Source organism: Podarcis raffonei, chromosome 15, assembly GCF_027172205.1.
Source record: "Podarcis raffonei isolate rPodRaf1 chromosome 15, rPodRaf1.pri, whole genome shotgun sequence".
Lineage (NCBI taxonomy): Eukaryota > Metazoa > Chordata > Lepidosauria > Squamata > Lacertidae > Podarcis > Podarcis raffonei.
In genome coordinates, this window is record NC_070616.1 from 32563007 (window position 1) to 32583302 (window position 20296).

Below are 20296 nucleotides of genomic sequence, written 5' to 3' on the forward strand. Positions count from 1 at the left end.
TGATTTTTGCCATAGTTATAACAATCCTGCCAATGTTTTTAGTTGTTTGCAGTGTTCTCCAAGGTAACTTATGAAATTTTCCCCATTCCATATTAAAGTTCTTATCTTCCTGGTTCTGATCCTCCCGGTCATTTTCACCATTTCAGCGTACACTTAATGCTTTTTCAATGAGAGGTGTATGCAGTGCTATTTTTCTAGGGAAAATGGTGCCGGAACTCACCATGAACACCTACCTTGTGTTATAATGGCAAAGGCACCCATCTGAGAGGAACCAGAATTGAGTTCCTGTGAGTTCCGGCTGAGAAAAATCCCTGGGCATATGTGTTACTCTACGAGGTACGATTTATTGTAGCTCTGGAACAAGGCTGCAAGAGTCCTTTGAAGTGCCAACTCAGCTCTGTTCTGGAAGCAATGAACAAATGCATTATGTTGCACTACACCTGTTTTAGGGACATGGGTGGCGCTGTGGCCTAAACCACAGAGCCTACGACTTGCCGATCAGAAGGTCGGCCGTTCGAATCCCCGCGACGGGGTGAGCTCCCATTGCTCGGTCACTGCTCCTGCCAGCCTAGCAGTTTGAAAGCACGTCAAGTGCAAGTAGATAAAGAGGTACCACTCTGGCGGGAAGGTAAACAGCGTTTCTGTGCGCTGCTCTGGTTTTGCCAGAAGCAGCTTAGTCATGCTGGCCACATGACCCAGAAGCTGTCTGCGGATAAATGCCGGCTCCCTCGGCCAATAAAGCGAGATGAGCGCCGCAACCCTAGAGTTGTCCACGACTGGACCTAATGGTCAGGGGTACCTTTACCTTTACCTTACACCTGTTTTAGCCTAAAGCCCTAGTAACGCCTGCCATATTCTCCATAACATTGTGATCCTGAGAAATAGTCAATATTATGTTGGTGCCAGGATCTCCATAGCCTCTGGGCCGGATTTTGGTTTGATGAGGTCCTAAGCTACTGTGAAGGTAATGGGGCCCTTTATATGTCCAGCTGTCCTATGTCAACAACAATTTGTCACTATTTTTTGTGCTGAATATATGCTATATGGTAATTTATGGACCTAATAGGTATCTAAAGCCATTCTACTTGTTTTAGATGTATATTTTGGAAATGTACATCCAGTTTTTTTTAATTTTGGGGGGCCCCCAAGAGAGTGGGGCCCTAAGCTATAGCTTGTTCAGCTTATACGTAAATCCGGCACTGCATATGATGGCCTGACTTGGTTGCTTTTGCAGCACCATGTGATCGCCATAATAAGAGGCAAAGTGAAGTTTTGCACCTGGGAGAACAGAAAATGTCATGACATTCTTGTTACTAGTTTCTCTGGAATGTTCCTGTGGGAAATGGGCTGCTCTACAGCCAATCAACGGTTACATTTCCCTCCCTGACTGCATAAATAGCTGCCAGTTTGTATCGGGTTGCCAAGGAAGCCAAGTCTGCTGCTGAGAAGAATACATCCTCAGACATTTTCTTCTCCCTGAACTGTTTTTAGAGTCTTGAAATCTCTTTCAGGACATATGCATGCTTCTCTTGTCTTTTTGGAAAACGACCCACACCCAGGATGTTTCCCCCCCGATTCTCTGATTGCCGTTGCCTCGGACCTATACTTTAGATTTACTCAAGAGACAAATGAACTTAAACAATCATGATCAAAGAAAGAGGGAGTGGGGAGAAGATTCTATATATATTTCATAATGAATGCCCAACATTCAGGGAATGCTAACAATCTGAAGAAAGCCTGTCTGAAAACAAATACACATTTCAAAAAGCATATACTAGTGCCGGAGAGCTTCAAAGTAGCTGGCTTGTTTTTCTTTCTTCCTGTTCTTCTCTTAAATATGTATTTTGTTTTTTTACCTTGTACTTTTATGCTGTGAAACACACCGAGATCTACGGACGAAGGGCAGTATAATTAATTAATTAATTAGTAAGTAAGTAAGGATTTACATCCTATGCCCTTTTTAAAAAAATTGGGGGGGCTATTAGGTTGTGGTTTTTATTTTTATTATGTATTTTGTGGTTTTATATCTTGAATTTATTCTGTGAACTTGCCCTGGGTATAGGGCGGTAAATTCAATAAATAATAAGGAAGGTTATTCACATTACCTGGGCCCCAAGCCATATAGGGGACTTGTGGGTCATAACCAGAACATGGAATGGTGCCAGGAAATGTTGGTAGCCAGTGGAGCCAGCCTAACACATATTTTCTGTCCTCTGTATAACCAGCTCATCAGCAATCTGGCCGCAGCAACATAGTCTCACGGAAGTTTCCAAGGGCTTTTCAATGGCAGCCCCACGGAGAAAGGGGGTTCTAAATGGGACGTAACTCAGTCATGTTATCACTGTGGCCAAAGCAGGCATCTCGAGAAACAAGTGCAGCTAGTTTCAAACATGTAAACACACACAGGTGTTAAAAGAGTGTCACCACCCTGCGAGGCAGGCTCAGGTAAGCGACCGGCCCAATGCTTTGTACCTGCCCACTCTGAAACCCCAGATGTTGCCGGCGGAGATAAGACGGACAGGAGTGCAGGGAGCCGTTTTGTGATGTCGCCTTCAGGTTGGGCAGGAGAGGGCAAGCGTTCCTGAGCTTGGGCAGAGTGCCTTGTCCACATGAAGAGGTGCCTAACCCAGGCAGTGGGGAATAAGTGGGTCTATGGCAGGGGTCAGCAAACCTTTTCAGCAGGGGGCCGGTCCACTGTCCCTCAGACCTTGTGGGGGGCCGGACTATATTTATGGGGGGACTATATATATGGGGGGGGGAATGAACAAATTCCTATGTCCCACAAATAACCCAGAGATGCATTTTAAATAAAAGCACACTTTCTACTCATGTAAAAACATGCTGATTCGTGGACTGTCCGCGGGCCGGATTTAGAAGGAGATTGGGCTGGATCCGGCCCCTGGGACTTAGTTTGCCTACCCATGGTCTACGGCTATTCCTGGCTGTTGGCTCTTCTGGTTTGGGACCCGGAGTCCAGCAACATCTTGAGGGCCACAGAATCCCTGCCCCCCCGGGTGCTTCTACTCTTGCAACTTGGCCGATGGGATTCTGCCTCAAGTGGTCCAGTTCAGGGTGCACCTTTAAAGTGGATTTAATGAACTCTGCGGGACTTCTTTGCGCTGAAGAAAGTGAGGGGAAAACACACTGGATTGAAAAGTACAGGATTAAAATTGCTCCATGGGACATCCTGTTACCTCCTTGCAAACAAATCAAGATGAACATTCAGTGAACTGGTTGTGTGGAAGTGACCAGGGATTGTTGCTCCTGCATCTGAAAGCAGACCACCTGTCTTTTATGCTTTTATGCGTGGATTCCCAGCAAATGGGAAGTCCAGGGCACTTCCAGATGACCTATTTACAGTGGTAGAATAAGAGAAGAGTTTGGATTTGATATCCCGCTTTATCACTCCGCTTCAGGAGTCTCAAAGCGGCTAACATTCTCCTTTCCCTTCTTCCCCCACAACAAACACTCTGTGAGGTGAGTGAGGCTGAGAGACTTCAAAGTGTGACTAGCCCAAGGTCACCCAGCAGCTGCATGTGGAGGAGCGGAGACACGAACCTGGTTACCCAGATTACGAGTCTACCGCTCTTATCCACTACACCACACTGATTAAGTTTACGAACGTAATCCGTTCCGGAAGTCCGTTCTTAAACCAAAACGGTTCTTAAACTGAGGCACGCTTTCCCTAATGAGGCCTCCCACAGCCAGTGCCCTTCCACCGTTTGGATTTTGTTCTTAGACCAAGGTGAAGTTCTCAAACCTGGACACTATTTCTGGTTTTGCGGAGTTCATAAACTGAATTGTTTGCAAACAGGACTGTTCTTAAACCAAGGTACCACGGTATTATGAATTTATTCACATTTGTGGGCATATGATTGCATCCCACCTGAAATTAGTAACAGTCTGGAAGCTCTCCCAGCTCCTCTCCTTTCAAGCATTGTATAACCACTTAAGTATTAGATAATGGAGTTGAGAAACAAAGTCACTAATACCTTATAAGAGTCCTTATAAATACAGCAACCTGTTTTTAACACTGTAGTTTTAAATTGTTGCAATCTGCTCTGGGACCTCACCGAGGTGGGTGGTTAAGAAATGAAGAATAAATAATAACAAAGAATAGTGTGCCACTTTGTACACCGACTTGTAAACATTAGAGGAACATAACGAGTGTGGGGGGAAATGCTAGGATCAAAGTGTGAAAATACAGTGGCATTTCTATGCAGAACCCCGTTAAACAAGTTAATTAAAGTGCCCACTAAATTGTACACTGCTCTGGAATCCTATTCATGTTTTAAAAATAAAAGTAACGGTCATTCAGCTTATCTTCCATAAGTTCTGAGCTGGCTGTGCCTTTTGCATTTGGGGGCATTTTGGCCCCACTGCTAACTATTTCATTCTTTATTTTGTTATTTGTCACACATCACAAGAGTCAGGATTTGCTGAGGTTAAATCTTCTGTCTGTTTTGTCAATAAGGCTGCCACGTTCACAATTTGCAGCTCAATCTTGTGCATATTCACTTAGAAATAAGTCCCACTGGGTTTAGTGGAGCTTACTCCCAGGATTGCATACAGCAGTTTTACCAAAATTTTTAATATTTTCCAAAATAAAAATTTAAAATCGTGTATCTTTTGTAGTGTGATTCTTCGCAGGTCACCAGAAAGTTCTGATTGCAATCACAATTATATTTATATAATAGTTTTTACTGTGAACTCCTACTATGTTCAGTGGTGCTAACTTCTATGGAGGGAACAAAAGTTTGCTATCCTATATACACTTAGTTGAGAGTAAGCCCCATTCTACTTTCTAAGGAGGTATGTATAGGTTAGCAACTGTGTGTGCAAATGTATAACGTGTGTTAAGTCTTCTGTTTCCAGATCAGAGTACTTACGCCTCTAAACACATCCATTAGGGTAATGAGAAATGCACAAACTCATGTTTGCAACCTCACTCAAGCTGCAAATGTAAACTGTGACTGTATAAAACGGCAAGCGTTAATTTTAACATAGGTGTAATACGCTCAGAATAGAATGAATGCGGCCATCTCTAACTCCTGCACTCTCTGACTTTGTTTGCTATTAAATTCAAAAGTACAACATTACAACAACACACTGTTGGCATTTAATTTCCTACATTTTATTTTTAAAGGCACAACTGAGGAAACCAAAGTGCTATATTCCCAACTTTTGAACTGACTCCTTTAAGCTGTGCTTGAAAAGAGCTGTTTGAACTGCTGCAATTTGCCAGAGAAAGTATTTACCCTCACATGCTGTAAAAAGTTGGGCCCAATTAACAAAATCTTAGTGAGTTAAAGGTATGAGTTTTAATAAAATAAGCGTATATGAAAATCTGCATATGAGAGGGGGGAAGTTATACAGAAGACTTTGTGTTTATACAATGCATTCAAGGATCACAGCAGTCAAAAGGCTGGCTCTCTGTTTCTCTAAAGCAGACATGCAATAAGTTCCACTTAAGTGGTGAAGTCAATCAAGTTTATCACAATCCTCTACTGGAAAAACTTCCATAGCTTCTGGCTGTGGCCAAAGATTTTCATAGTGATAAGTAGAAAAATACTAATACTCCCTTTTGGGGGGGGCAGGGGATGTGGGTGACGCTATGGTCTAAACCACTGAGCCTCTTGGGCTTGCCGATCAGAAGGTTGGCGGTTTAAATCTGCGCAACGGGGTGAACTCCCGTTGCTCAGTCCCAGCTCCTGCCAACCTAGCAGTTTGAAAGCATGCCAGTGCAAGTAGATAAACAGAAAGCTGTCTGTGGACAAATGCTGGCTCCCTCGGCCTGAAAGCAAGATGAGCGCCGCAATCCCATAGTCACCTTTGACTGGACTTACGGTAACTGCCCAGGGGTCCTTTACCTTTTAACGTTACCGTACTCCCTTTTTCAAAGTAGAAGCCTGGTAACAAAATTAGGGCATTTCAATATAGAATTTAACCTATGTGGAATAGAGTTGTATGTGTTACTCCAGGTGGAACAATTTATTGTAGTTCTGGAACAAAAGCTGCAGGGGAAACCCAAGAGAAAGTCCCCTCGAGAGCCAACTCAGCTATGTTCTAGAAGCAGCAAACAAACGTATTATGTTGCAGCACTACACCTGTTTTAGTCTGAAGCCGTGGTCCAAATTAGGTCTTTTCCTTTGGACAGCTGCACAGAGAGAATTTTGAGCAGGTTTGCCTTGTTTCACCAAGATGATGCGGTTTCTGCAAAACTTCAGAGCAGGCAGTGAAGAAGGGACCATTAAAGGTTCATGCAGGTGCTAAGTGCAATGAAAGTTCCCCAGCAGCAACTTCTATATAAACTTTTCTGAGGAGTAAGCAACCACAACCCCCAATTTTAAGGTTTTTCTCTCTCTCTGTCAGAGAGGTTTACTACATTGAGAAACATAATCTGCTACTACAATTTTTCAGAACTTCATACGGCAGCCTGTGAGGCCAAAATATAAGATTGTCCACCCATCTTTCTGCTCACGATATATTCCAACCAGAGTTCTTCTGCGAAAATGTGATGAACGGAGGGGCAGGCAATCCTTCTGTGTTGTAAATGGGACATAGCTTGTAGTCGCATGGCCACTCACTCCACGCATAGCGGAGGCCGACTGTGCTATTTGGGCACTCTGGGTTGTGCAGAATCACTGTGTGGGAAGCGCTGGTAGCAATGGATACTGGGCTCCAATGGCACAATGACTCTGCAGAGCAGCACACCTGCCAAAGAGAGAGATAGAGGACTTACCCAAACTTGCTTCAGATGAAGCCCTAGGAACTAAAGCCCTAGAATGGTAGAGTCATTAAACACATGTAGCTCCTTCTCAGCTTGTGGAAGATGCACTTGGCACCAGACTCTGGGCCACAGTACACATTATTCAGTGGAGCCATGATCAGGCATGCTGATGTATCAAAAATTACAGATTTGGTTATACTATTAGAAATACACAGACAGATAACTATGAAATTATTGTGAGGTTTAATAAGTTAACTGTTTATATTTGGACAACTTTTCAGCTGTGCTTTATTGGAAGGAGAAAAATAGTCATTTCCTTAATAACAATTTAAACAATTTATTTAGCTAAAACAATAACATTATAGCATATGTACTCATGTTTGTTAATTGATGTGGTTAAACAATTTTTAAAAATAAAACTTAGGCTGAGTTTTAGCACACAGGAAAAACTTAAAACAAATCCTTATTTCCTGATGAATAGGCTTTGGACAATAATGTAACTTAAATAAAAAACTATCTTTAGAAAGATTTTTCCTCCAGAAGCATTTTATTTTTAAAAAACCCGATTTAAATAAAAACCCCCGATTTAAATAAAAATCAATTTTATTATTATTATTTTTTTAAAAAACCATTGGTTTTTACCCACCCTATTCCTCCACTCCTGAAGTTGCTACAAGCCCAGTTAAGGGGAATAATATAATCGTGGCATCTAATATTGCTATCTGAATTGGTAAAAACATAAAGGATAGAAATATAGCAGGTCCACATCCATTCAGTCTGTTCTTTCTTATGGGACACAAACCAGGCTGGTGCTGCTGGATTCAGGAATGAGTAAATTGGATGAATGAACGGCTTGTCCAATGGGCAGCACAACTCTGTGTTTTTCCCACATGGTACATGGCAGAAAGAGAACCCCTTTCCCCTGCGGTTCTTACCTCAAATGTGTTATTGGTCAAGCGGCGAAGCAGGATATCTCCTTTATAGGAGACATTGATACTTTTGCGGGCTACATCCACCTCCACTCTCTCAGGGTATGGGCCTTGGAAAGCGATGCTTTTATCACCGTACGCTAATGCCAAGGCACCACGGAGCAATCGAGAGGCCACTGTCTGCTTATCTCGAGGATGGATGCTGCAAAGCAAGGGAAAGCAGTAGTGGGAGCGAAGAAAGGAGGAGATTACTACTGGGGTTCTGTTCAGTCCCCATCCCTGCAGATTTACTGAGTTAAGGTAGGTACTGGGTGCAAAACACAAAACCAACCATTTTTTCCAGTTCTCATAAAAATCCCATTTAGCTTTCATGGATGTAGAGAAAAGTTATGCTAGCTGAGAACAATTGTGTAGGTTCATAACAGTTGCCTGAGGAAGGAGGGCAAGAGATTGAGCAATGCCCCCCAATAGCTCTTATTTGTCCACCTACTGCCACTGTCCCTAATCTTCTTTTTCCTCACCCCCATCTCTATACAGTCTCCATCCTTTGGCTCTGCCCCTTTCTCCATGCCCTTTGTAATTCCATTCTCCCCCTAAAATCTCGAAGAGATAGCAAGTTATGCAGTACATGCTAGAATACAGCAAAAGTGCTTAATCCAATTTATTAGAGGCTGCCACTTAGCAACCAATCAGAAAACTCTATGAAAAGCTCTTTCATCAAGTCCTTGATGCAGTCTCTCAGCTGATTGTCTTTTTCTATCTACTGTTAGATAGAAGGAGCATAACTCAGTGTTGTAGCCACTGCAGTGCTAAGTAAGTAGTTCCATGGGCAAGGATTTCTGCTTGCACAATGGAGCTTCCCCCTCCTCACACATGCCTCCTTAATTTGTTCTGAGTGTTCTCCTTACCCTCCAGAACAGATTTGAGGGTCTAGGGTGCTAACAGAACAAGTCCTTTGGATACCACTCAATAGATCATGGGTTCTATCTTTAGTATTCCCAGGCAGGGTTAGAACAGAGTACTGTCTGAAGTTCAGGAGAGCTGCTGCCAATCACTCGAGAGACACTACTGAGCTAGATGAACCAATGGTCTGACTCAGTTTAAGGCAGATCCCTATGCTATCTACTCCTACCTTTTCTGCCGTGCTTCTCTTGCACATTGACCACTTCCCTGTCTTATGTGTAATAACTAATAATGATAATATTTATACCCCGCCCATCTGGCTGGGTTTTCCCAGTCACTCTGGGTGGCTCACAGCACATATCAGAACATACTAAAACATCAAACATTAAAAACTTCCCTAAACAGGGCTGCCTTCAGTTGTCTTCTAAGATAGTTGTTTATTTCCTTGACACCTGAGGGGAGGGTGTTCCACAGGGAGGGTGCCACTACCAAGAAGGCCTTCTGCCTGGTTCCCTGTAACCTTGCTTCTCGCAGGGAGGAAACGAGCAGAAGACCCTCGGAGCTGGACCTCAGTGTGCAGGCTGAACAATGGGGATGGAGATGCTTCTTCAGGTATACTTGGCTGAGGCCGTTTAGGGCTTTAAAGGTCAGCACCAACACTTTGAATTGTGCTCAGAAACACACTGGGAGCCAATGAAAATCCTTTAGGACTGGTGTTATATGGTCCCGGTGGTCACTCCCAGTCACCAGTCTAGCTGCTGCATTCTGCCAGCAGCTGGACCAGACCCAGCTGGGGCAGCAGCTGTTCTCATGTATGGCAGCAGCTGTACCCGTCTCTCCTTCCACTGTTCCTCCCTCTCTCCCCCCCACCCCCTGCATCATGCCTCTGCCTCCCAGGCTACCCATCTCCTCCCTCCACCTGTCTGAAGAGCATTGGTGTAGATTCTAGGTCATCTTAGACTCCCGGCCAATAAGAGGCAAAGGTTTCCATCTTCGGATGCCTTCTGTTATAGAAGAGATTTGGCTACCTGAAAATCTTTATGGATGGTTTGGGCGGGTTTGGATGAAGAAAGAAAGTGGGATATCTTTACCTTCCATAGGGGGAACTTTCATCACCAAGATCTATAGTCACAGCCATGAAAGTATTGAGCATTTTCTTATTAGGGACAAAGCCATAGTCTGCTGTTTGGTGCCATCGGATACGTGCAAAGTTGTCATTATGTTCCTTAGAGCGAACTGTAGATAACTGCAACACAGAACAACATTTGATATTCTGAGACGAAACCTATCTCCAGCTGTGGATGTCATAGAATTATTTTTGTTTGTGCTTCCTGCAGACAGACATGGCTTAATGACAGCATCCACAGCGTACATCTAAAGCATTCTTATACCACTTTAGCGGCCACAAAGAATTTCAGGAGTTGTTGATGGTTAAGGCTGCTGGGAAATGTGGGTCTGTGAGGTAAGCACCCTGCGCAAACTACAGTTCCCAAGATTCTTTAAGGGAAGCCATGCCTGTTGAATCAGAATAACAACTCTAAGCAAACAGTGTGCATGTTGCCCATCAGGAACATACAGACTGCGGAAAATAGGACACCTACACATTTTGGGATCACAGTTATGGCAGTGGTGGGAGAAGCAATAAATGCCAGCAGAAAAGGAAGCACTGCTGGAAATATCTCCCGCAGCAGACCCAGAACCTGCCTTCTGATCCAGGATACAGAGAAGGGAGAGTTTTCTACAGCATGGGGGGTTAGCTATTCCAGACTTGAGGACCACATCAGCACCTTGCATACCCTGTGGGAAGGGCATGCCAGTGGTGGTGATGGCTACTCCATAGATGCTCACACTGTGAACCATACGCACATCACATACACACCAGATCATGAACGGGCAGGCGACTTGGCTGGCTGCAATAGACCCACAGGCTGCTTCTGCGTTATAGACATAGACAAAGGCGTCACTGTCATATTGCTAAGGAAAGACATCGGAGATGTAAGGCCACACAAAAAATTCACCTGAATTACAGTGGTGCCTCGCAAGACGAAAAGAATCCGTTCCACGATTCTCTTCGTCTAGCGGTTTCTTCGTCTTGCGAAGCAAGCCCATTGACAGCTTAGCGGATTAGCGCTACAGCGGTCTAGCGGCTTTCAGCGATCAGCTGTTAAGCGGCTTATCAGCGGAACAGCTGATAAGCGACTTAGCGGCTTAGGAAAAGGGGGGGAAAGCGAAAAAAACCCGCGGGGACTTGCAAGATTTTTTCGTCTTGCGAAGCAACCCCATAGGGAAATTCGTTTTGCGAAGCGCCTCCAAAATGGAAAACCCTTTCGTCTAGCGGGTTTTCCGTCTTGCGAGGCGTTCGTCTTGCGGGGCACCACTGTACTCTGTTATCCAAGACTCAAGCTTGCTCCTAAAAATGGCATCCACATTCCAAAGCCTACCACCCTGTCTTCCATCATTTGTAGAATCACTTAACCACCAGCAGTATTGAAGGGTGTTGAGAAACCCGCAATGTGATCATGTCAGGACATGGAGTGAGTGGTTCTACACAATATGTATTGGGGAGGGGGCTGAGGTCCGAAGACAAATGTGAGAAAATACTCAGCTGTGGTGCAAGACATAGGAAATAGCTAGGATGGGAGACAAATTGATAACGCCTCCCATTGCTTGCACAAAGTGCTGCCTTCCTGCAGTTGTCTCAAAGCTGATAGCTCAGGGCTCAAGCCACCACCCTACGGCCACTTACCTGGACAAAGCCAAAGGGAAAGTACCGCTGAGTTTGCCAATCAGACCCTTCGTGGAAGCCTTTCCGCCAGTCTTCTATGAGTGCGGGAAATGTGCAGTTGTACAGACTGGTGTCTATAAGGGTGTTCGCTTCACCTGTAGTAGGGCACACAAAGCAGGAAACAGCCCAGATGGGGTAACTATAGTGACACAATGCCTGCTCAACTCTGTTGTGGGGCCTACCAGTATACCTGAAGGAGTGTCTCCACCCCCATCATTCTGCCCGGACACTGAGGTCCAACGCCAAGGGCCTTCTGGCGATTCCCTCCCTGCAAGAAGTAAGGTTACAGGGAACCAGGCAGAGGGCCTTCTCAGTAGTGGTGCCCGCCCTGTGGAACGCCCTCCCATCAGGTGTCAAGGAAAGAAACAATTATCTGACTTTTAGAAGACATCTGAAGGCAGCCCTGTTTAGGGAAGTTTTTAATGTTATATGTTTTATTGCTTCTTCTTCTTCTTCTTCTTCTTCTTCTTCTTCTTCTTCTTCTTCTTCTTCTTCTTCTTCTGTTGGGAGCTTCCCAGAGTGGCTGGGGAAACCCAGCCAGGTGTGAGGGGTATAAATAATAATTTTATTATTATTATTAATACCTACCTTGATACCAAATAACACCTTGGAGGGTCATGTTGAGAAAAGGGTGAATCATGGCGTTCCAGAGCACCGATAACACTTTGGGGCCAGAATCAATGGATAAGGAAGCAGCCCTGCAACATATGAGATTGACCAATTAGAAAAGAATTTACAGCAAGCAGCCAATGCTTGATTTCCGGCTGGTGAAGCACTTTTCTGAATATTTGTGATCAGAGAGTGCTGAAGGATTAAGCACACATCTACACAGCTCAGGCTATGTTATTGCATTTTTCTGAAGCTGTCCTGGTCATATATGTCTTACCAGAGGCTTTTAAACGTAACTCTTTTAAAAAAATGTTTCAATGGTTTTTCATAAAGTAGAATACATTAGCAAAATCATTTATTTTGTCATGGTATCTGTACACCTCAGAGAAAATATGCCCCTCACTGAACTCATCCTATTTGTGCAAATATCTTGTTACATATACCTCTCTCATTACTGTCAGAATAAAACAGCAAAACTGTAGAAAAGCTTTCATGCCGATAACATGTTCAAGGACTGAACCCTTTAAACCATGTTAGAACTAAACCAAGAGAAAACACTGGCTTTCCCAGGTCATGGAATATGCTTCCTCAATAAAAATGGTAAAGGACCCCTGGACGGTTAAGTCCAGTTAAAGGTGACTATGGGGTGCGGAGCTCATCTTGCTTCAGGCTGAGGCAGCTGGTGTTTGTCCACAGACAGCTTTTCCAGGTCATGTGGCCAGCACGACTAAACCACTTCTGGTGCAATGGAACACCATGACAGAAACCAGAGCACACAGAAACGCTGTTTACCTTTTCGGCACAGTGGTACCTATTTATCTATTTGCACTGGTGTGCTTTCAAACTGCTAGGTTGGCAGGAGCTGGGACAGAGCAACAGGAGCTCACTTCTCGCTTCTCGGCCTTTTGGCTAAGATCAAGTGTGTGTGTCGCAGGGATTTGAACCACTGACCTTATGATCAGCAAGCCCAAGAGGCTCAGCGGTTTAGACCACAGCGCCACCCGTGCCCCATATTTCCACAATATGTGCCAATGGTTAAGACAAATTCATGGAGGATAAGGTTATCAATGGTTTCTAGTCATGAGAGCTACACTGCTGCCTTCAGGATCAGAGGCAACATGCTTCTGGATACTAGGTGATGGAGGAAAGAAGTAGGTGGTTAATGTCCCTGTGTCCTGCTTGGGGACCTCCTAAATGTAACTGGTTGGCTTCTGGGCGGGGGAAGTATACTCTTCTTACATTCCTATCTTAATGATTGCAGGGTCTAAGGTTATTCATCCGACCTGTAAGAAACTAGGCACAAGTCAGGCACATTCCACTGCCTTTCTGGTGCCAAATGGGATTACGCCAGGGGTAGGGAAATTTGCAGCCCTCCAGATGTTGTTTGACTCCAACTCCTATCAGCTTAGCCAATGGTTAAGGAAGATGGGAGTTTGAGTCCAACACCATCTGCAGGACCGCAGGTTGTGTGGATGCTTGTGTGCTGTTTCCGCACAGGAAAGAGGTGCTGCAAAGCCAGTGAGCACACAATATTCTGTAATAGTGGAAAGCATTCAGTGTACTGAGGAACCAGTCTAACACGGCTGGAAGGAACAGAGCATACTGTCATTAACCCTCCTTACTTTTTAGAGTATCCTGAGATTGCACATTCCCGCAGTGCCCTCTTGGAAGACCAGGCCTCTATTGGTGTCCCTCCCCAGGAGGAGTCTATCAGTCCTATGGGATACTTGAGCTTCTCGAACAAATACCGGCCAAAGAGCCAGCACACAGCAGAGAAGTAACTGAAGTCTCCATGGCCAAGGTTCTCTGTTCAATGCAATGTTAAAAGAAACTTTAGAGCATATACAAACTTGCAAACTAATAATGCAACTAAATGTAATACAACTAAATGCTGTATTACAAAAATAATTTCTGCTGCTGTATTTTCATATATTAGCCATTGTACAGCTGTGATAGATAAGGGAATGGAATACTGAAGAACTACTACATGCTCTGCTGAAGCAGCTAATGTTGGCCACTCTCAGAAACTGTGTAGCAGGCTGTGTGGATCATCATGTATCTGAGCCAGAATGAAAGTGCCCGTTGATCGGCGGAGATATTTGAGATGCTTGCTTCCATTAATTAAATCTTCAAGGTCTTTTTTTACCTTGAAGTCCATGGTACAGTTCAGGAAGGAAAATTGTTCAACTCTTACTCCACCGGCCAAACCACAAACAGAAGATGCCTGCTTTTGACAGAACACACTCAAAACCTCTGCTTCAGATGGTTTGCCGGAGGTATTGCTTTTTTTTAAAAAAAGGCTCTTACTGGCTGTTGGAATAGACCACGGCAAGCTGACGCTGGCAAGGTCCTGCAATTCCACTTCAGACTGGACAAGACCGGCTGAAAACACACGGACGAGTGAGTAATGGGAAGCCTCTGCAAGCTCCTTACTGGCATTGAATATCTAGGAAACAGGGCAGATTCTACTGAAATACAGGTAAGCAAAATTCAAAACAAAGCCCTCAAATATACGGACAGGACAAAGTAACCCAAATCTAGTCCGGGGATGGTACTCATAAGAAAGAGTTATAAAGAACTGGGAATTTCTCTTACACAAGCTGCAGAAACCCCCCCCCCCCCAAGGAAAAAGAAGGCCAAAATCTTATACTATTTCAAACCAAAAGTAGAAGATACAAGAAACATGGAGAGCCTGCACACTCACGAATGGTCTGTCGACTGTACCTGGCATGGGAAGGATATGGAAGCAAACGGAGGAGGGGAGGGAGTCGATCTGGCAACTGAGCTACAACAAGCAACTTTAGAAAACGAGGTCCCTGAGGCCCGACTGGAGCAGGAGTCACTATTGGGAGACTCAGAAACTAGGACAAACGAGCCCACCCAATCCCCTCAGCCCGGAGAGAAGGCAGGATCCCCTGCCTTGACTGAGTCAGAGGAGTGGCTGAACAACACAAAAGCACAATATTTGTGTTGTCTTCTAATCTACATTTAGCCGTCAGCCTGTAAGCTTATCAAATTCATTCCCATTTGCATGTGCAGCAACCTCCTGAAGCAAAGCAATGGCCCTAATTGCAACCTGTGAATTCAGACATAATAGCAAACCTGAAAGAAAGCCTGAACCCATGGTTTCAGATCTGGATTTGTCAGCAACAATAAAATCAAAGTTTGGGAGGCAGGCTCAGGTTTGGCTCAAGGGTAGAAACCTCTAGCCCTCCAAATGTTGTTAGACTCCAGTTCTCATCAGCCCCAGCCAGTATGGCCAGTGGTCAGAGATGATGGGAGTTGTTGTTGAGCAACATCTATAGGGTCATTCGTTTCCCACCCCTGCATAAGCAACAGAAATCATGGCTTTGCATATTGTCCGAACTTGGCCTTTATCAGTACTTTTCCTCCCAATGGAGCATATGCTGCACTCTATAGTGATGTGGCTTACCTGAGAAACTGTCATTTCCATGTTACTTTGTCCACTACAAAACCAGACATCTCCAAAGTATACATCGTTCAACGTCACATTTGATACCTGTCCCGTCCAGTATTGCCGTATGTGTATATTGAAAGGGCCACCTTGGGCCATAGGACTCAGGAGTACTTTCCAGATCCCAGAGCCTTTTTTTGGGGGGGGGGGAGAATTTACAAAGATCTCAGGCTTAGATAGATAATTTATTATGGTCAAAGACTAGCTCACATAACATAACACAATAAAAACAGCGTTCATAAAGATAAAATATACAATTGGAGCAGATTGCAGCAATAGCTCATGAATTAAAATTGAGATATATACATACACCTGTACAACTGAGATTTGGGCTACCATAAAAAGTTGACCCTGAGGCACCCCAAAGTGCTATTTCAGCATTTCCCTAGTAAGCTATTTTATTCTAGAGGATGATCTGTGCCTACAAATCTAGGCGCAGAATCTGGCTACCGGCCAGGTCGTCTTAGGATCTTTGCCTAAGAGGAGAGAATTAAGTTTAGACTTGTCTGAAAGATCGCCGAGCCTCCTCAGCAAAGGATCAATGGTGTCTCTACGAATCTCAACATAAAAAGGACACCTAAGATCTCAGGCTTATTATCATATGGAATCTGTTCCAAGGAAAGTATACATGCCTAAACCAAGCCAACAGATTGCCAGAATCTCGGACCAACGATTCCTCCATTTTATCAATGCTTAACTTTTGTCACAAGAAACATTCCCTCTTTATGGGATCCCTGTACCATACTGGTACTCACAGAAGTATGCAATAGAGGCACAAAGAAGTCAAATAAAGTTGTGCCGTTCAGGAGACTGTGTGTTAGGATTGGGCAGTGGGGCAAGCTTTATATACTTTAAGAATGTAAGAACCCAAATGAATCAGACCAAGAGCCATGACCATAGTGGCCTATAGATGCCTCTGGAAAGCCCACAGGCAGGACATAAGCATAATAGCATTCTCCCACTTGTGATCCAGAGCAACTGGTGCTCAGAGACATATTGCCTCCGAAACTGAAGCTAATATTTGTTTAGATGAAATATGTTGGTGCCACCTTTAACATCTAAAAATATTCTCAAGGTGGTTTGTAAAACAAAAACATGGAGCAATAATACATAGTTGGATGCAACCCCATGGCTAGTAGCTTTATCCTCCATGAATCTGCTTAATCTCTTTTACAGCCACCCAAGCTGGTGGTCATTACCACATCTGTTGGCAACATATCTGAGAATTTAAGGAAGCAATGTGTAAAAACTACAATTCTGCTTTTTGTTGGCTCTGAATCCACCACTTGAATCTGCCTTTTTTACCTTTAATGTCTGTCATTTTTTCCATAACGTTGCGATCCTTAGAAACAGTCACTACTATGTTGGCGCCAGGATCCCCATAGCCCCATATGACGGCCTGACTTGGTTGCTTCTGCAGTACCATGTGATCGCCATAATAGGAGGCAAGACGAAGCGTAGCACCTGGGAGAACACAAAATGTCATGACATTCTTGTTAGTAGTTGGGGTTTCTCTGGAATGTTCCTGTGGGAAATGGGCTGCTTTGCAGCCAATCAACAGTTAGATTTTTTCTGATTGCAGAAACAGCTGCCAGTCTGTATCAGGTTGTCAAGGAAGCCAAGTCTGTTAGTGAAAAGAGGAACAGATCCTCAGACATTTTACTTTTCTTCACCCTGAATTGTTCTTAGATTTCAAGAAAATATTTCATATGCATGCTTCTTTTGACTTTTTGGAGAACCCCTCCCCAGTATGCTTTTTCATATATATTTTTGGTGAAAGTATTTTTTAATGAATTATTAGCCATATAACCCAAATAACAAAATACAACTTAATGAGGCAAACACATAAAAACTAAACACAACGAAAGGAAGCATGGTATGGGATGTTACATTCACATCAAAAAACCCGATGAAGCTGGTTAGCTGGATATCTGCAATATTATACACAGACACATAAACCTATTATTGAAACCTTGCATGCAACTTTTCCCAGCATCCACATTGGCATCAAAAGGCCACCCCATAAATTATCCCCTTTTAATCCAGATACATTCTTTCCAGGGAAAATCCAGTAAGTTTAAAACAAAAAACCTGTTTCCAGTCACCGGCTAGCAATATCTGAACTGCTTTATTAATATTAAGCCCCTGACTTAATATGAAAAGTGTGATGAGAGGAAAGTGAAATGCTGAAAGCACAGGGTAGTGACAGTTACACTGAAAAAAAAAGTGACAGTTACACAATTTTTTTATTGTGCTAGGAATCACGGTTCTGGTTGTTGTGCTCCAACGCTTCCCACAAAAAACCTCTCTCTGTCCTTGCTATTAGTTTTGTTTTTTGAAAGAACTGCAATCCCTTCACATCAGGAGATTCAAATAGGAAGGTGAATAAACATGAAAGTTCTGTGACTAATGTGAATACAGTTGCTGCCGTTTCAAATTTCCCCTCTAGCCCATTTGTGTACATGTCTACTAGCAAAGGACATTTTCCTGTGAGGGGCAGCTCCCGCCCTCCGCACTCACCTGCCCTCCAAACCAACAGCAACACAAGCAGCACGGAAGAAGCCATGGCCCCTCTGACCAAACAAAAGCAGGAAGTAACAGCACGTGATTCTAGGGCGTGCAGAATTCCAGCAGCCAGTTTATCTTAAAGAGGCGAGGTTCCTTGTGATCTCACAACTGACCTGGGGCCAAAAAAAAGGGGGTGGGGGTGGGGCATGATTTCCATTTGAAAGCGTTAGTACAGAAAAGGCAATGCACGCTTTAATAAATGCCCTCCACCAGCTGGAATGCTATATAACACGATTTCTGCTTTATTCAGCCATGTGGCTTCCGGTCTGCCACAGATAGGAATAGGTAGCCTTTGCAGTATCGTAGCCTAACATTTCTTACCTAAGCCTCTTACTATCCCTACCAGAAATATATACACGACTCCCCAAATTTGGGCTTCAGGAGTAGCCTCTTGCAGAGCTTTTGAGCACACGTCTAGACTTCTGTTCCTCCTGAGAAATTACCTGGACACATTAGCGAAGAATGGCCTGGTGAGCAAAGGATTGCAGGAGTACATAGCATTGCAACTATCGGCTGTCTACAAATCCCATGTCAAATCGGTAAAATATGTTAATATTACTCTTGATTTAACAACACATTTATATCCCACCTTTCTTCTGTAGAGCTCAAGATGGTTTTCACAACTTCCAACAACTTTATTCCAGAACCTTCAGAGCCTAAACTAGGCTATGGTGAATAATGATTTTGATAATATTTTTTATGAGTTTTCAATTACAACAATCCAATAAGAGCTTCATGATAACAATGCCAAATTATAATATAATTTCTAATACAAATCATTCAAATACCAAATTATATAATTTAGGCGGCCTTCCGGGTGCTAGAATTGATGGTTTCTATAATTTCTATAATAAGTGAATGATGATTTTGGCTCAAGAGTCCTTTATGACAGATGGGGACTTGGGCTCCCCCCAGTCTCTCCCCTCATTTTTAAATTTAACAAAGTACTAATAACAGATAATAATAAAAACCCCAGCATCTTAATCCCTTCGGCCAGAAAATCTCTTTGCATTTTATTTTTATCTGGCCTTTCCTCCCCAAGATCAAAGCAATGTATGCGATTGCTCACAAGAACTCTGTGAGAGGCTCAGGTGCACAGCTGACCCAGAGGAAGCCCACGGCCTAACAAGGACTCACACCCGAGTCTCCCTTGGGCACCCCTGGCACCCCAACAGAGCACACCAGTCGGGGGCTTTGTACCTGCCCGCTCCCTACCAAGCACCATAAGGGGGCAGCTTAGGCCCTAAAAACCTCGGATGTTACCGGGTGGAGGGGCTCCCACCATCCCTACCAGAAATATATACAGTGGTGCCCCGCAAGACGAATGCCTCGCAAGACGAAAAATGCGCAAGATGACAGGGTTTTTCGTTTTTTGCGTTGCTTCGCAAGATGATTTTCCCTATAGGCTTGCTTCGCAAGACGAAAACGTCTTGTGAGTTTGCTTCCTTTTTCTTAAAGCCGTTAATACCCAGCGAATCCGCGCTCCGCAAGACGAAAAAATCGCTAGACGACACAACTCGCGGAACGAATTAATTTCGTCTTGCGAGGCACCACTGTACACAACTCCCCAAATTTGGGCTTCAGGAATAATCTCTTATTGTGCACGTGTCTATACTTACTTGCAAGATTACTTGTAATGAGCAGTACACTGGGGATTAGTGACCTGTTTTCCAATTCCATTATTTTATAATGTGTGTGTTTTTAAAAAAGCACTTGCTGAAATTGCTCCTGAGAAATTACCTGGACGCCATTAGCAAAGAATGGTCTGTTGAGCAAAGGATGAAGGTACATAGCAATTCCGACTGTCTCTACAAATCCCATAATGTCAAATGGGTAAAATATGTCAGCATTACTCTTGATTTAACCATGCATTTATATCCCGCCTTTCTTCTGGAGAGTCCAAGGCTTCAACAACTTTATTCCAGAACCTTCAGGCTATGGCGCAGGATGATTTTGGCTCAAGAGTCCTTTATGACAGATGGGGACTTGGGCTCCCACAGCCTCTTAACCCCTTCGGCCAGAACAATCTCTTTGCATTTTATTTTTATCCGGGCTTTCCTCCCCAAGACCGAAGCAACCTATGGGATTGCTCACAACAATCCTGCTCAGGTGCGCGGCTGGCCCAGAGTTAGCTCGCGGCCTACCAGGCGCTGGCGCCCGAGCCTCCCTTGGGCAGCCGCGGCACCCTAACGGGGCGCACCGGGCGGCGGCTTTCTACCTGCCCGCTCCCCACCGAGCGCCACAGGGCGCAGCTTAGGCCGCGGCCCTGAATCCCCGGATGTTGCGGGGCTGAGGCG

The 20296-nt window shown here is 44.2% G+C and overlaps 1 protein-coding gene across 3 annotated transcripts; it reads right to left on the bottom strand.

Moving 5' to 3' along the window:
• Nucleotides 1-9: 9 nt before the first annotated feature.
• On the bottom strand, nucleotides 10-20255 carry SIAE (sialic acid acetylesterase). 3 transcript variants are annotated; one of them, XR_008327681.1, is made up of 11 exons: nucleotides 19619-20255; nucleotides 16737-16895; nucleotides 15390-15562; nucleotides 14264-14402; nucleotides 13579-13762; nucleotides 11936-12045; nucleotides 11309-11442; nucleotides 9654-9808; nucleotides 7666-7861; nucleotides 6108-6714; nucleotides 10-440 (listed from the first exon to the last, which is right to left on the bottom strand). XR_008327681.1 is itself a non-coding variant. In XM_053366483.1 (11 exons), exons 2-11 carry the CDS (start codon nucleotides 17995-17997, stop codon nucleotides 6478-6480), a joined length of 1533 nt encoding a protein of 510 aa, XP_053222458.1. In that variant the 5' UTR covers nucleotides 17998-18112; nucleotides 19619-20255; the 3' UTR covers nucleotides 5113-6477. The 3 variants fall into 3 exon arrangements, 2 of the variants coding, with proteins under 2 accessions (XP_053222458.1, XP_053222457.1); XM_053366483.1 differs by lacking the exon at nucleotides 10-440 and adding an exon at nucleotides 17952-18112 and having other exon boundaries at nucleotides 5113-6714; XM_053366482.1 differs by lacking the exon at nucleotides 10-440 and having other exon boundaries at nucleotides 5113-6714.
• Nucleotides 20256-20296: the final 41 nt, after the last annotated feature.